The following is a 16,141-nucleotide window of genomic DNA, read 5'->3' as shown; positions in this document are numbered from 1 at the left end:
TGTTCTTGTTCTGTTGTCTGTTGGTCGTGGGGATTTGGCGAAATTGGCTCAATGAAGTAACACTCCGCCTCCTTGTCGTCGACGCAAGGATACGACAATAAGGGCCGCACGGAGATGCAGAAACACTGTGTCTGTCACCGACGGCATATGCCTCTTTCCGGTCGTTGTGTAGTTTTCAGTTTCAGTTCTGGTGCTTGACATGACGATGTCCTAGGATTTTAATTCCGCCTTTCCCGTGTGGACATTGTTGGTATTCAGGCCTTTGGTCGGCTTTAAATCCTTGATCCGCCATACTCACGGAGTCTTCCTGAATACGCTGTTGCCCCGCCCTCAGTCTTTCGTGATAGCATTCATAGTATGGGCAAAAGTGCATTCGTCACCTCTGCCGTCCCCAGCTTTTCGCCACGGACACAAATTCCGGGGCGACTACGACGTGTTATGCAGCGTATTAGACAGCTCACTCTGCACATTTAACAGAGTCCCGCCCTGGGTTTCGAAGCCTCAGCACATTCCGCCTCGCATTCGCATGATCGGGATGAGGCAGACGGATTTTTTTTTAGTTTTTATTTTATTTTTAATTTTGTCATGTATATATATATATTGGAACGGTATCTGGCTGCTTTGGGCTGGATTCATGCCATATTACTCTGGGTGTGTGGTGACGTTGCCTTGGGCCATGAGTCACTAAAAACACCCTGTTATTCACATGTATCCATGTGAGGAACGTTTGTTTGCGTGTCACCAATCCGCCCGCCCACGGAGTCATTACGTGGCTCGCAAACAAACACAGCCCCTTATTACTGTATCTGTATATCATCTCGTTGTCCCACCTGCTCATATCATGTTCGTCTGGTCTGTCTTCTTCTGTCAGCCTGAGAACGCTATAATTACTGCCATCGTCGGGCTTCCCCAAGAACGATACACAGCTGCCAGTCCTTCGCGTAATCAATCCCATATGGATTCGTGCGACTCACCACGTCGTTCGATGTCCGCAATCCTGATTTCTCCTTCGCTTTCGCTCTTTTGGTCCTTGTTCCCAGTCCGCCTGCTTTTGTGTCCACAGTCCCTCTGGCTCACCGGTGCCTCCTATTACCCAAGGACCAAGGGCCGCAGAAAGGGACGACCCAGAATATACAACGTCCGAGCGCTCATTTGCCCCATTTCTCCCGTCCCTCTGGCCCTTTCCCCCTCCACCGTATCCTTCGTGGCACATTCCTTGGTCCTACCCTTTCAGGAACGTCCTACATTTCCAAACCTGGGGTTGACAGCCATTGAATGCTGAAGACATTCGAAGGGGGGCCACGACGTTTCTTTGTGCCTTGTTCACTGCCGGTGTTCGTGTTCGGTCATCGTTTTGTCTTGTTGTTCACGTCTTTGTCAGGATGCCGTGACAGTAGTTACGTCGCAGTTGGTACTGACTTGCACCGCCTCGACTCTACGACGTGCAAACGCTTTCATTCCATGGTGTTTGTTTTCTTTTGCCTCCCGTATTGCAGGCCGCATTTTTTTTGTTTTCATATTTATGTCGCCGTTGCAACCACGCCCAGCCAAACTGGACAACGTACAGAGTAAACTCTGGCCACCTCAGCCAGGACCGTCTCCTTTGCTCCCTGGCGACCCTTCTGACTTTTGACGGGGCTGCAGCGTGCCCACAAAGGACGCTAAAGGCCCCACTGAACGCATCGTCCCGTGTCCCTCTCCGTTTGGCTCAAATCAGAGACATAAATTTTACAAGGCGACGATCGGATGAAAATTTCCTTGCCTCTCTGTCCCTCTTTCTCCTGATTTTCGGGTTTCTTCCTTCTTTCATCTGTTTTTGTTTCTCTCGTTTTCATGTTGCCCAACGGTCTGGCGGCGCCTTCAACGGGACGGCACCCCCATTGCGGTTTTTTTTTCGGACAGTCACATTTGCCAGAATCAGTCAGCTTTGGTTGTTCTTTCGCTCGCTGGCATCCTTGCACACCGGTACTTTGATTATGTCTACTGTCAGGACGCGGTTTGAATTTGTTTGGTTGCTGTTGCTCGGACTTGCCCACGGCAAGACAGCAGCATCCGGTTGTAGCTGTTGACCGCCATTCATCTCTGTCTCTCTTGCGTCTGCAAATGTTTGGTTCAGCGTACGTCTCCTAATTTGTGGCCCGCGCTGCCGTCCCCTCTTCACCGTAACCTTTTGCCCTCATCCCTGTCCGTGGAAAGCCGGAAGACGAAGCCTAGATGCCCACACTTATGCATACCCCCCACCCCCTGTGTCCAGACGGTCTGGTCTTTTCTTAGGGAAGATTGCAAATCGCTCCGAACGTGCTGAGAATGAGACATACTGCGAGGGGACCGTTGCTGCACCGGACGCGATAGCCGAATGTCGCATTCCATTCCCGGCAAAGCAGGGCTGTTCCCCGGCAAGGTAGAGTGAGAGAGGACTTTACGGCGAAATTGGTCATGATGATCGTTTTTGATAGACAGTCTAGTGAGGATGACGGGAGCAGAGACGCGACAAGTGCTGAAGGACAAGCAGCCAGAGCTGAATGCACAGCAATACGTGTACACAAATGCACAGGTAAAGACACGCCTGCACAAGACAGCTCAATCCCTTCGTACCATGACAACATTCAACCAAAATAAAAGAAACACTGTGCCTCAACCCATCTTGTGTCAATCCGGCCAGTTGTCGGCTCGAGGCTTCCAGACTTCTGGCCAAGAAAACACTGGCGGTTGAACGGCATCAGCGGTCCGTCTAGTTTTTGGATGGACTTCTCATTGGTCAGCCGCACCGTTCTTCTTGTTCTTCAGTGCAGTCTGTCAACAACCACCATTTCGCTCTAGACCACATACTCTCGCTGCTCGGCCATCTAGACTCGCCCATCACACCGTTCCAGACGGCATGTCGATATTGAGCGCCGTTGATCGTCTCTCTCGTACAGAGTATGGATTCAGTTTTTTATTTTGCCTCTCGTTTTCTGTAACCAATTCCGAGGGGCTCTTGAATAGTTATTGCCGTTTTGTCTCCTTTTTGCTTCCTTTTTGTCTCTTTTTGCCCTTTGTTTCCAAGGGATTGTGGCTCCGGGCGAGATCTAGACGAAATGCCGAGAATACGTAGAACCGTTTTACCCGAATTCATGGGGTTTAATGGGTCGCGATTGGCTAGCAAGTGGCTCCCGACGCCCAGACAGTTGCAAGTCCCAGCAAAGTGCAAGACGGCGAAAAACGGGCGAAAGACGCCCCAAAACAGGAAAGAGCTGGGGTCGCCATTCGCCACCGTTTACCCCAGTCTCTGCCGCCTCGGGTCGTCCTCCACCTGTTTCCATCCAACGAGCCGACAAGGAGAGCATGAGCGTCCCGTGTAAATCGCATTTCGTACGGCAATAACGAGCAAAAAGGACAAATATAGTGTGATGCGGCGTACATCATCATGCTGTATTTCGCCCAAGGCGTGGCCGAAGAACAGCCCCGGAATGCGTCGTCCCGATTCGTGACGTTTTGGGAAGCAAAGTCATCTGCACATCCTCGGCTCGTCGAGATCATCGCCCATGGTCATCCGAACTCGCTTCGAGCAAAGCCACGGTCGGACACTGCGAGCGCGTCGCGAACGGTGCGCCTGGATGCCGTACCTAGTTTTCCGCGCTCTTCGTGTCGACCGTTGCGTGTCGCATCCTGTCCGATCGATCGTGGCCCAGACGCGTCGTTGCTTTTTTGTCTGCCACTCTGCTTCTTTCAGCTTTCTGTCTTCACCGATTTGGTGCAGATGAAACGCTCTAGCCGCTCTGGCCATTCTCTTTTCGTCGTCTGCCAGCGCAGTTTCTACCTAGTTTTGGCCCTTCGCTTCCGTGTGCTCGGATGCGCTCAGACTTTTGGGGAGGACGCGGCACCACCTATGTTACACTCCGGGCCGTTGGGAAGGGGTGGGAAACATGGACAAAAGGGCAGGGGAGCGGTTCGTTCCAGAAACGACTTTCCATGGAAGGCGAGGTCCGAGGGGACGGGTGGAATGTGCTGGACACGTCCAGGGGGAGGGGGGTTGGGCTTTCGGCCCGTACTGTATCTTATTACCGTATTACCGTTTTGTCGTTTTGTCGTTTTGTAGTCTCGCATTGTGGTTTTTCGTCTTTGTTGCATTGTGTATATCCGCATGGTTGTCGAGACACGGCCGGCAACAGACAAGCGGCAGGCAAAGAGTGTAGAGTATGCGATGGGAGATGTCTCTCACCCTCCATCGGGCTCCACAATTCATCTGACCGGACCAAGCGTCCAGGCACAGAATGGTCAGATACGTTCTATACATCGATATGACTCTTATGGAACACATCCCCGAGTTTCGAAAAAGACAGGACAAGAACCACAGGAACGGCAACAGCAAAACAAGACATGCATGGAAAGAAGACGCGGAAGAGCAGATGCAACTGCACAGACTGCTTTGCGGAGGGCTCGAGGTGCCTCGTTCAGACCGTTGAGAAACAGAGCACGCCCGTGCTTTTTGTTTTGCCTTCGGCATGTGGTCACCGAGGCGTTGGTAGGGAAAACGGTGAGAGGCGAAAAGCACGTGGTAACAGACGGGGTAAAACGGAGGCAGAAAACGGAAGCAGAATAGTGGCAAAATTGGTCGCGGTCTTGGGGCAGCATGATTCACGGCCAAGTGGCACCTCCTCTGCACCTTGTCTTTCACACTATCTTGCAATTGCAGTGGACCGCCGCGTGGAAAAGTAGTGGTTTCGCTACTTGGCGGGCAAACTACACAGAGGCTACCATGAGCTGTCAGAAGCTATCACAAGCTATGCTGGACTACTCGGTGATTTCCCGCCGAATTAGCGCATTCAGCGTCCCCAAACCCCCATTTTCTCTCCTGGGGCTTGGGGATTCGCCACATCCGTTTGCCTCGTCCTGGGCATTCCCATGAAGACAAAGGGACGTCGACAAGAACCCCGATTTGACAACGTACCATCGTATTTCATCGCACATTCCCACGTCCTTGTGGGGGCGTGTGCGAAAGGCATAGCTTAGGATGGGAAGAGGGGAATGCGAGACGGATGCAAACGAGTCCCGAGATGCGAGGATAGGGAACGAAGGATGACGAGGAGGCTTCCTTTCTGAGAGGAGCCAGAGAGCCGCCCGCAAGAGACTACACCGACTTGGGCGTGCGACACCATTGGGTCGCCTCACGCAACGATACAATTGTTGTGCTGCGGAACGATGGTCCAATTAGGAAAGTCAACTAGAAGGGTTTTCCAGTCAACTGGAAGGATTTTCACTCTGACAGGTTGCTCACAGCCGGCAGCGGTAACGTTGGCTTGGTATGATTTTTATCTCTCATTTTGAGTTATTTCAGTATGTTTCTCACCCACCATTACGGAGTACTCCGGCAACCAAGATGCCATCTCCGCCAATGTCTTTCCCTATGGGAGGGTTGCGTGAAATAGTCTGGGACGTGTTGGTATGAAAACAAGCAACAAACAATCCCTCTCTCGCGGAGAATACCCTCAGTTTACCGAGCCTAACTTTGCTATGTTCGGGTCCTGGCCCATTCTCCCGATAAGAATCGGGAAAGGTGGCAGAAAGGGACAAAGAGGACATGCATATGCCAGCGGAGAGTACCGCCTCGCCAGTGGCGATGGGCGACAATGTCCGACGGACAAAGAACACCATCAAGCCACAGCGGCAGAACATTCCCATCCAACCGACACCGGCTTCCACCAGCCACACGCTGACAGGACCTGTGACGGTGCCAGAAAGCGGTAATTGCTTCGTCTCTTTCTTTTTTAAGCCTACGCCCCTCTCCCGTTATGAGGACCTGAAACGGAGCGCGGAAGAGCCAAAAAGAAATCCTTCGTGCTCTGGCTTGCCAATTCCCGATCCTCTTACGATATTTCTGAACAGACTATTGCTCATTACACCGAGAAGGGTGAGACAGGAGAAAGGATGTACATTTAAAATTACGGAGCATTGAACGGCCAGCAGAAAAAGAAAGTGGTCTCGGAGGCCCCACTTTCAACCAGAACCGTCTCCCCGGTCGCAGCAGGCAGGCCAGCGGGGAAGTCGTCCCGCGAGCCTGCGCTTTGGGCCCTTGAAAACGGCCCTTTCCATTTGACCCACTTTTATTTTCTTCCTTTTTCCTTCTAGCGTACATGAACGAAGACGAGTCCGCTCAGAAGCATCACAATTAAGCAGCCAGACACCCTGGGCAGGGGTTTGTATGCAGTGGAGAACCACAAACCACCACTGGCACCACCACAACACCACTCAGCGGTGGAACCGAAAAGGCCCGACGAAGGGGTTTCCCAAGATGGGCATCTGGGGAGACGGAGAAGGGGGCAGAGTGGAGGCTTGTCCAATGCGACGGGTCGTCCCAACAGCCAGACTACAGGGATCCCAAAAGAAGAAGGCGAATGCGCCGCGGCTGGCAGGGAGCAAAATGGCGGTGGTCGGCGTGGTCGTCAGATGGATCTTCCTCGGAGCTGGCTGGGCTCTGCCAACGGCCGGTCCGATGTGGTGACGGATGCTGCAAAAGACGCGGTGCACATGCTTCATACGTTTCCTGCCCACGAACATAAAAGAGGGGGATACAGTACGGTTGGCGCGTCTCATGGTCCCGGCGCGCGTTCCTGGGTTTGTAGGAGTAACAAGCGTGTCCGCCCTCCGAAGCATCGCCAATCCAAGACACATGCAGATGTCAGGGGGAAGGAAAAGGCAAAACAGTGGACCAGTGGGAAAGTGGGAACAGCGCGGAGGCCATCCGGGCCGCAGCGAGAGTGCGTTACTGCGCTAAACTGTGCTGATCCATCCAAGGTTAGTTATTCCATTGGAGAGTATTTGAGTCTGTTGTCACGGTTTTTTTTTTCTAGCACGATGTGGTCTCTTTGCACCCCGGGAAAAGAGGAAAATGAGAGACAACCGACTGCATGTTGGGAGCACGGGGTTGCATTACGACGTATCTCTCTCCTATTTCGGCTTCACGCTGTCTGCTAATCTACCTAGATACTACGCTGGCAAAGGCACGAATCAAAGCCTGCCACTACCCAGAGATCGCCGCAGCCCATCGACAGCAATCATCCTGTCCAGTCGGTTGACCATGCTGCGGAACAGAAAACAAAACGAAAGCAAAGTACGACTTACGACAGTGGGCCACCACGTCTCATGCCCCTTTTCTCTGCGTCCAATGGCGACGAAAACGCCATCCTCCAGCTTCAATGAACCCCCGCAGGGAAAATGTAGACTTGAGAGACGACGAAACCGACGAGAAAAAAAGAAGATAGGACGGAAACATGAGAGAAAAGCCAAAGAATTGACCCCCGCCGACCCCTTTCCTCGGTCTTGGGACTGAGCTGAAGGAGAATGAGGACTTACCACCAGCCATATACTATCCTGGAGATGCCCTTGCCCTGACACACAGTTGCTTGTGTAGCGGGTCCAGGTCCATGTCCCAATGACACCAATACTGCGCCCCTCTTGACTTTCGGTCAGGGGCTCGCCAACGTCTTTACTTCAGGGGCCGACGGAGAGAGCTTCCGACCGTGAGTGACTGTGACTGCAGCTCGATTCTTGGAATACAACCGTATGCATGCAGCTTGAGATTTGGGTCCTGCAAGCACCCAAGAGGACGGTCACAGTGGGCCAGACGAGAAGCGAGAGGACGGGGAGGGGAGATGGTGGGACCAGGCTGGGAGATTATCACCTTTCCCCCACGGCGTGGGGGGACGTGGGATGTACACTCAAGACCAGGGCTGGCAAAGTCCACACAATTGCCTCGCCTGGCCTGACCTCCCACCGAGCACCAAACGTCCCACCGTTTTCGTGGCGTGCTTCCTTCAATTTCTACTGCATCCCACGTTGTCCGTGGTGTATGTCTCTATCCCGCGCGCCAGACCGACGCAATGTCCCCCCGCGTCCATGGCGGAGACCGATTTAAACATTCGTCGCTATCCCAAGCTCCTGCTCACCTCCACCCCTCCGTCCTTCCCCACGTAGCAAAACAAGCACCTCCCACGATCCCACGTTCCCGCGCTCATACGTCGTCTCGTTCCCCAGCAGCATTCCCTTGTCGGTGAAGGACGTGGGGAGACCTGGTAACAAGACGGATGTTCGTGACATGTTTCTTGTTAAATTGGGAGTGGACAGCGCGACACAGAACGACAGCCATGGAAGAGGCCGTGGGGATGTGCCCGTGGGATGTGATCGTGCGATGTGACCGTGGGCGTCAGGAGCAAATGGATGCATGTCGAGAGATCTTGAAAGACACACCCCTCCCACGCTTCGGTTCGAGCGCTGTTTTTCGTTCGTCTCTCCGTTGCCGTGCTGTGCGATACAAACAGAACAAGCGACGGACCAAGACCCGCGGCGACGGATGATGGCTCCGGAGCGGATATATGCAGCGGCCGCAGTTCCGTTTCATCCTTTGCTCCCGGTGTTTTTTTTTCTTTCCTGTGGCAATCTATGCTGTATGGCAGAAACACGCGCTGCACTCCAGATTGCAAGCTTCTTGACTGCCAGCGAAGAAAACAAAAGATAACAAGATAGCAGAAAGAAGCGGGCTTCCAAAGGTTCCGTTTGTGTAACGGAATGAGACAGCCAAGCAGCCATCTGCCAACGGGATGTGCCCGGATAACAAGCTGCGGCCACGGCAATATGTCGGGCAGAAAATAGAGTGCGAGAATGATCCCGCGGACACAAGACACTCACTGAAGAAGCACGAGAAGCACACGTATTACGGAGGGATCCTGTTAGGATGATCAAAGAAGTATGCCAGGCGTAAGATGTCGTGTCACTCGCCACTCTCCCCTTATCTCCCGGCAAGGAGTTTCCCTACTGCGGCCAGTTGCCTGCCCATCTCATATCTCCATATTGTCTCTGTAACGTTTCAAACGGCCTCGCTCATCGCTGTTACCATTGCCATCGGCAGGGGACGGAAGGGAAAAGGTTGATTACGGAGCACAAAATTACCCAGGATAGACTAGAGGGCTGTGCTGGGTGGTGACCGATGAGTTGTGTCTTGTGGTCAACGACTCACCAACAAACCCAGTAACCCGGGAATTTACGGCACAGTTTTGCCCATTTCTTCGCATCGCCTTTCTCGGATCATTCCAACACACACGCCCTGTGTCAGCTCGACACTGCGTTCGAGTTGTGCCTCCAAGTCACAAATGTCAGCATACAGTGTACATCTCAGTTTTTGGGCTGGGCCCAGAGGGGCGTGTGATTGACAGAAGCTGAAATGGCGGTGTCGAGTCGTTTACACGCGTGTCTGATTCGCTTTCTCTTCCTGACTTGCTCACCGTTTTTTGGGTGATTGGGCTGGCGATTGGAGGAGACGGCACAACACGATGAGGGAGGGGGATAGGGGGTTATGGGAGAAGACGGAAGAGATTGGGCGACAACAGTCTGGAGGAGACGGAGGGGTGAAAACAAGAAATGCGTGGGGGACAACGAAGAGGGGTATCGCGCAGGACTGGAAAACGGCGTACACCGACATATGAAGCGCAGTGTTGGGAACGTGGCCGAAAAGAAGACAAAGAAAGGAATGAAAATGAACATGAAATATAAAGAGAGAGAAAAAAAAAAGTGAGGTTCAGGAGAAAAGAAGAAACCAAACAAGCGCTGAGGTTGAGAGCCAAACGCTGACGCGGGACACGGTTGGGCAAACGGATTTGTCAACTGTTTTCATCTGACGACCGCGCAGCGTTTGGTTTCTTTTGTTTGCGATATCGGGTGGGTTGAAAGGGGTGAACAATTGTCGCGATGGTATTCCCACATCAGCAGGAGCAGCATGTCTTGAGAAAACACACCACATAGCACTTTCATCACAACCTTGGTCACAGTTTCACCTTCCACTGGTCACATCACAGACCATACAAAGCACACATCACACATTCACAAGCACCGGTGTGAAAAACCCGGTCGAATGCAACGACAAAACGGTCTGCAGCCTTTCTGGTGATGACTCTTCTTCGCGTGCATCAAAGCGGCACAACGGCCTTCGCACAGCCTGAACGCCACGCCCCTCCACTCCAACGATTGTATTCACTCTGTATTGACTCTGTTGGTAGTTGTTGTAAGGGCAGGGAATGGTGTTGGTTTAATTTCAAAAATAAAAGATTTGGGGTCTTGGTCTTACCAACTGCCATAATAGGGAGGAAGTAAGAAGAAGACCAATGACGAACGAAAGACGACAAGCAAAGGGTCGCTTTCTTCGCATTGAAAAACGACTCATCGTGGCCAAGCATAGTCATCACGGAAGCTTGGCCACGCTGACCAAAGAACGCCCACCTCGGCCAATCGTATTTCACATGGCAGACACTCTCGAGAAAGGCGTCGGCTGTACCAATTGGATGCTGAGAAAATATGACTGTCTCGTCAAACTGCTCACGGGGAGAAAAGAAAATAGGGTGCATGGCAGTGGCCTGCAATTGGATGAAATCGAACGGCCTGGTGACCAATAACCTGGCAAGACGTCCTGTCTCGCGTCTCCTTCGTCCCCCTCTGTCTGTCACGATGTGATCCGCTCATGATCCCCTCGAGCACCCCCTATCACCCCCTTTTCTCACACTCTATTTTATCACAATCACACACACCGAGAGATTGAGGGTGCCCTCCAGGAGTGGCAACGAGGCGCGTGTTTGGTTCGCGTCCCCGTTGGGGCAGGTCGGTGATGCGCTCAGTGCGCCCGTGCACCCCTGCACTCCCCGCGGTTGGTTTTCCTTTCTTGCAACGGATTTGGACGTCTGCTCCTTTATTGTGTGATGGAATCGCTCAAGACGCGACGGCCAAGTGATTGTCGAGGACTTTCGGTCTGTTTCTGAGCCATGGTCGGTAAACAGACTGGACAAGTAAGCGAGACGGGAAAGGATACAGCCTTAGACCCCTACAGGATGTCCTCCAGAGCAAAGTGCTTGAAAACGACCAAAAAAAAAAAGTTCAACTAAAGTTGAAAGGATGATCAACAAATAGACCAGGTGACGGGCCGCTGGGGGCCACCGCGGGGGCTAGGGAAGCGGGAGGGCGCGAGAGGCAGAAAGGGCTCATCACGCGCCCTGCGCAAAAGCGGTTCCCACCGCCTCCCCTCACTTATCCGTCTTCCCACCGCTCACAAGCCACCCCGTGCGGTAAAAATAGACACTCTGGGACAGCCAAAGAAGCAGTGCAGCCGGAAACAGACACTCGAACGGTAATGAATCGACAAATGGCCGAAAACGACTTAATGAGCCTTCCTTACTTGGAGCCTGTTGTTCGTACTATCGCGTGCAGGAACACAATATATTTGTGGACATCGTACTGCTGTCATGGTCCATTCGTATTTTGCGTCCTGTAGCTCGTATGTCTAAAAATAACCAAAGTCGCCAAGCAAGGAGATTCAATATCTTGGTACGACGTGTCTGTCGCGTTCGTCTTCCTCCGAAGGTGAGAGGTCCATTTCAGGGAGTCTAGAGGCAAAGAGGGTTATCTAGTATTAAGAGTGTTGTGCACGACTGTAGTCCCTTGATAACACAACTGTTTCAAACTCCGCTCCCTTTCCTCTCTACATAAGGCCAACCACGAGAGGGATCGGGCCTTCTTCAACGGTGCACGTTGGTGATAGAGGAGGATGCATCGCCATGAAGTGAGAACGACAAAGGGGATATTCCTTGTGTTCTGGCAATCTTTGCAGCTGAGGCCAGTAGTTTTCTTTGTAGAAACAGTCCAACAAAATGAAGGCATATTAAGATGGTAAAGCCGAAGACTCAGAGACGACACAGACCCCGTTTGATAGTATTTACTGGGAGGCTCGAGGGAAACGCCCGACCTAGGCATAAAGTCATCGTCGTAGGGAGGGCATAAGCACCGTGACGTTGACCGTCCAAGATGGGTGTTCTATAGCGATTTAAAATTATGTGCCGGTCACGATGGACTTCTATCATCAACAGAGCACCTAGTGAATTTGCTGCTTGATGCTTTTGGTTCGAGTCTGTGCTGCCATTTCCTTTCAGCTATGATGGACCGTTTTCCCGCTGAACGGATCGAGACCGTTACCACTTTATAATGGCAAGACAGGAAATGAGACGGTTACATAGCGAAAGCCGTGCTGCCAGCATTATGATATGAGAGTACACTATCGTTGCTCTGAGAGTCCACAGAGACATGGGATTATATTGTCTATATGCTCCAATCCGGTAGAGCGAGAGTATAAGGTGGCGACCCAAGCGCAGGCATATGCAGATGAGAAGGACAAGCAAAAAAACCAAAGAGCCAGGAGTAAATAAAACTGAACGAGACCGAAGTGAACGCCGCGCGTAATGAACAACAGCCCAAAATCAAAAAGGAAAGAAAGAAGCAACGACAGAAAGACAGAACGACACATAACACATGACGACGACAACATCCAACAGGTATAGAAATGAACAACACATAGCCCCCCACTCCACGCCGCTCAGCTCCGCAGAGACTCCAGCCTGTTGCGCATCTGCGCCATCATGGCCTCCGTGTCCTCCTCGTCCTCTTCGTCCTCGTCCCCGTTGGGGCCGCCCTCGGCAATGGCGACCTTGTTGCGCGCCACCGGCACAGCGGGTTCGGCGGCCGCCGCCGGTACGGGTGTTGTGCCGACGGGCGTCGACGGCAGCACCGGGCCTGTCGCGGCCATGCGGTCTTTCAGAATCTCGCTGAGCACCCGGTCGACCTCGCTGTCGGCCTCGGCCACGTCCTCGTCCTCGAACAGGGCGGCGTCGTCTTCGGGCAGCGTCTCGTTGACCATTTCCTCGACGATCCCGGCCTTCATGAGCTCCACGCTCAGCTCCTGCATCGTGCCCGCGAGCTCGGGCAGGCGGATCAGCTGGTTGACGTCGCGCATGACGCCGACGCTGGCGCGGATGGAACCCTCGATCTTGCGCATCGCAAAGGCCTCGCTGACCTGCATCTGGACGCTGTTGAGCTGAGCACGGCCGGTCACGAGGCGCGCCGACGTGCGGCGGGCACGCACGAGTTCGCGCGCAAAGTCACGGACCTCGCGTTGCGCCTGTTTGGCGCGGGAGGGATCACGCTGGGCGCGGCGGTCGGCCTGGATGATGAGATTTTTTGTCGTGATTTCGGCGCGCTTGGCATTGGCAATGTCGCGGTCGATTTTGCGCATGTTGGAGCGCAGGAGTGTGTTGCATTTCCGAAGCTACAAGACACAAGACACGCGCGTTTCGTTAGCAGATTGTTGCCGAGCAAAAAGACACCGCCGCAAAAGGATCGCAGCACTAATCAAAACTGCATACCTGTGCCTGCGGGTCAGGCTTCTGGAACAGGGCCCGGATGTTGTCCATTGTCGCCAATTGTACTTGTAGTGTGCGCCACCAGCAACATGCACCTTGATAGTGTTCTGGTAGTTCCTGTCCTCGTCGTCGTTGCCGCTCTCTGTTTACTTCTTCGTGATTGCTTGTCCCAGCCTCCTCCTCTGACGTGCTCCGTATGACCACGAGCGCAAACTGCGTGAGAAACCGCGAGTCGTACAATGGATAGAGTGTACCCTTGGTCCTTGAGACCTTTCTTGCGATGGGCGGAAAAGATGTCGTCGGGAATTCCTTTGGCGTAGAGTTTGGGGATTGACAAGGATCCCACTTGTTTGGCGTAGCCCTGGAAGAGGCACTGGAGCTGCGCAGTAGGGAGATGTAGCAGCGTTCGTTCGTATCCGGAGAGAGGGCTTGATCGGAATGCCCCTATGACGAAGTCCGGAGGAAGGCAATGCCTTGTTACCAAAGTCTGTGATTGCGGTCGTGATTGCGGTTGTGATTGTGGCGGTGGTCGGTTCAGAGGACGTTGGAATCACTGGAATGGGCGCTTGGCCTTGTTTGGTGACGTTCTTTCCGCGGGGCACTATTTGCGCCGCCTCTGGAAGGGCCGCTTCTGCCTTGCTCGGTGCGCACGTGCTGATAGCGATATGGCTGAACCGGCCCACAGAGTACCAATTAGCGCACAACATACAAGGCAGCCCAGAATATGCAAATGGGCGGGCACAAGGATGCGGCCGCATCGTTCTTTCTTGTGAGAACAAGTTTGCTGTTCGCGGAAGGCACGAGGGTTTGGGTAGTCCCCTTTTCCTTTGGACAAATACAATAGTTCACTTATATAATCCCGCATCTTGTTATTGTCTCGTGCTTAAGACAAGACTCTCTGAAATGATCCGGTTCGTTAATCTATTCAGAAACACCTGGCTCAGAGGCCTTTCGATACAATCCAGTCCCCGGCCACAGGTTTACAGTTGGATAGGATACCACAGATATATGGCTTTTGCCGTCCAACTTAATGCAAAAATAGCACTGATGTCGGATGCTCTCAGGCTCTTTTCACATATCAAGGTTCGCTTCTGTTCCTGGCTACTGTACTACATGGTACTCCACTGCCTATCACGTCGCACGGATGAGTGGTCGGAGTACAGCCCTTTCTATGGAGCCATCGCCTTTCGTGGGCTTGGTTGCGGGGCAGCCTACGTTGCTGGTTGGTTTTGCGCACTGTGAGGAATGTTGTCGAGGCCCTTAATCGCTCCTACTTTTCGCTCCCTGTTTTCTAGCTGGTCGTGCCCGCTCTGTGGGCGCCACTTGCCCTATAGGTACCAGGCGCAGCAAGCTGGCGGGTAAAATACTTGAGATGGCCCACCTGCGGGGCAGAGCTACGCGTACGCAGATGGCAGCTGCACAGTTCCAATATAAACGACATAGCATTATGGCACTGTATTGGGGACAGTGCGCCCGTTCCTCCTGCTTCTCTGGGTCCTCCTGCTCCAGTCTAGGTGAATCTTTGTGCTTCCTTGCACTTCCACCAACCTTCTGCCCCCCGCCCTCCTTCTCTCGCCCGCCCACAACGCACGCATTCGACCGCTCTCCTCAGCCAACAACGACCACCTGCGGCTCCACCATAGCAAACACTGCAAAAATCGTAAGCCACGGGCCATCATCGACAACCTCTGTTTGCCTCTTTTTTGCAACAAAAAGCGAACCTCATTGTATTCCTCTTCTTCTACTTACCAATTCTCAAAGTGTCGCCAGAAAACATCCCACCAGCTCGACCTGTTTCGTCCGCTACTTCTCGCATAGCTTTGCATCTTTCGCATTTCAGCTTTCGCTGCCACCCTATTTTCGCTTCACCATCGCCTCTCTCCGGTCGACGGCTTCCTTTTTCACCAAGCTCTGAGCTTATTAACTCACTTCTTCACCATGTCTGCCGAAACATACACCCCCGAGGGTAAGCTGTCCCATTCATGTCCCTGACCCCCCAGACTCCTTGAACCGGCCGATCACCCAAACGGCCATTGACGCGGAGAGCGGAAAGCGGAAAGGGGGCAGCAGAGAGTTGGCGACGTCACCGACGCTCCCCTCCTCCTTTTTTCCCGGCCGAAATGCAAAACTCCTTCGCGATGGCGCATTGGATTTGAGGATGCTCCTTTCTTGTTAAAAGCGCAACCGACACTGACATCCACGTCCCTCCAAAAACAGTCCTCTGGGCCCAGCGCTCCTCCAAGGATGACGCCGAGAAGAACTTCATCTACCTGACCATTGTCGTCCCTGATGCCGACCCCTCCCAAGCCGAGATCTCCCTCAAGCCCAGCAGTGTCTCTTTCAAGGGCTTCTCCAAGACCCTGAAGCGCACGTACCAGGTCACCCTCGACCTCTATGCCGAGATCGACGAGGCCGCCAGCAAGGTCAACCACACCTCCCGCTCCGTCGAGCTGAAGCTGGTCAAGAAGGAGCTCAAGGAGGAGTACTGGCCGCGCCTGCTCAAGGACGCCAAGAAGGTCCACTTCCTCAAGACCGACTTTGACAAGTGGGTCGACGAGGACGAGCAGGACGAGGCCCCCGCAGACGACTTCTCCCAGTTTGGCGGCATGGGTGGCATGGGCGGCATGGGCGGTGGCATGGGCGGCATGCCCGGTATGGGTGGTAAGTACAGTTGATCCCATGCGATTCCTGTATCCTGTGATGGTGATTGAGAAACACGGGCTAACCCCTAAACCACGCAGGCGACTTTGGCGGCATCGACTTCTCCAAGCTCGGCGGTGCCGGTGGCTTCGGTGGCGAGGAGGACGAGGGCGAGGAGGGCGCCGAGGGTGACGACGAGGGCGACGACGACGACGAAATGCCCGCCCTGGAGGGTGAGGAGGCTGCTGCTGAACCAGCAAAGTCGGCATAAATGGGTTACATGGTGATTTTGA

General features: G+C 53.4%; 2 protein-coding genes across 2 annotated transcripts; one reads left to right on the top strand and one right to left on the bottom strand.

Annotated features, from left to right (window-relative positions):
- Nucleotides 1-12,385: 12,385 nt before the first annotated feature.
- On the bottom strand, nt 12,386-13,915 carry SPSK_01688 (ESCRT-III subunit protein VPS24; the record flags this gene model as incomplete). The annotated part of the gene is made up of 3 exons (XM_016728595.1): nt 12,386-13,114; nt 13,212-13,636; nt 13,690-13,915. The coding sequence occupies 3 exons, from the start codon at nt 13,913-13,915 to the stop codon at nt 12,386-12,388; spliced, it is 1,380 nt and encodes a 459-aa protein (XP_016589706.1).
- A 1,231-nt stretch (nt 13,916-15,146) lies between these two features.
- Nucleotides 15,147-16,119, top strand: SPSK_01863 (Hsp90 binding protein co-chaperone (Sba1); the record flags this gene model as incomplete). Its single annotated transcript, XM_016728762.1, has 3 exons — nt 15,147-15,174; nt 15,426-15,869; nt 15,950-16,119. The coding sequence occupies 3 exons, from the start codon at nt 15,147-15,149 to the stop codon at nt 16,117-16,119; spliced, it is 642 nt and encodes a 213-aa protein (XP_016589705.1).
- Between the last annotated feature and the right edge of the window lie 22 nt (nt 16,120-16,141).

This window comes from Sporothrix schenckii, assembly GCF_000961545.1.
Source record: "Sporothrix schenckii 1099-18 chromosome Unknown Cont42, whole genome shotgun sequence".
Lineage (NCBI taxonomy): Eukaryota > Fungi > Ascomycota > Sordariomycetes > Ophiostomatales > Ophiostomataceae > Sporothrix > Sporothrix schenckii.
Note: the sequence above shows the minus strand (reverse complement) of the source record. Positions and strands in the feature narration are given on the sequence as shown.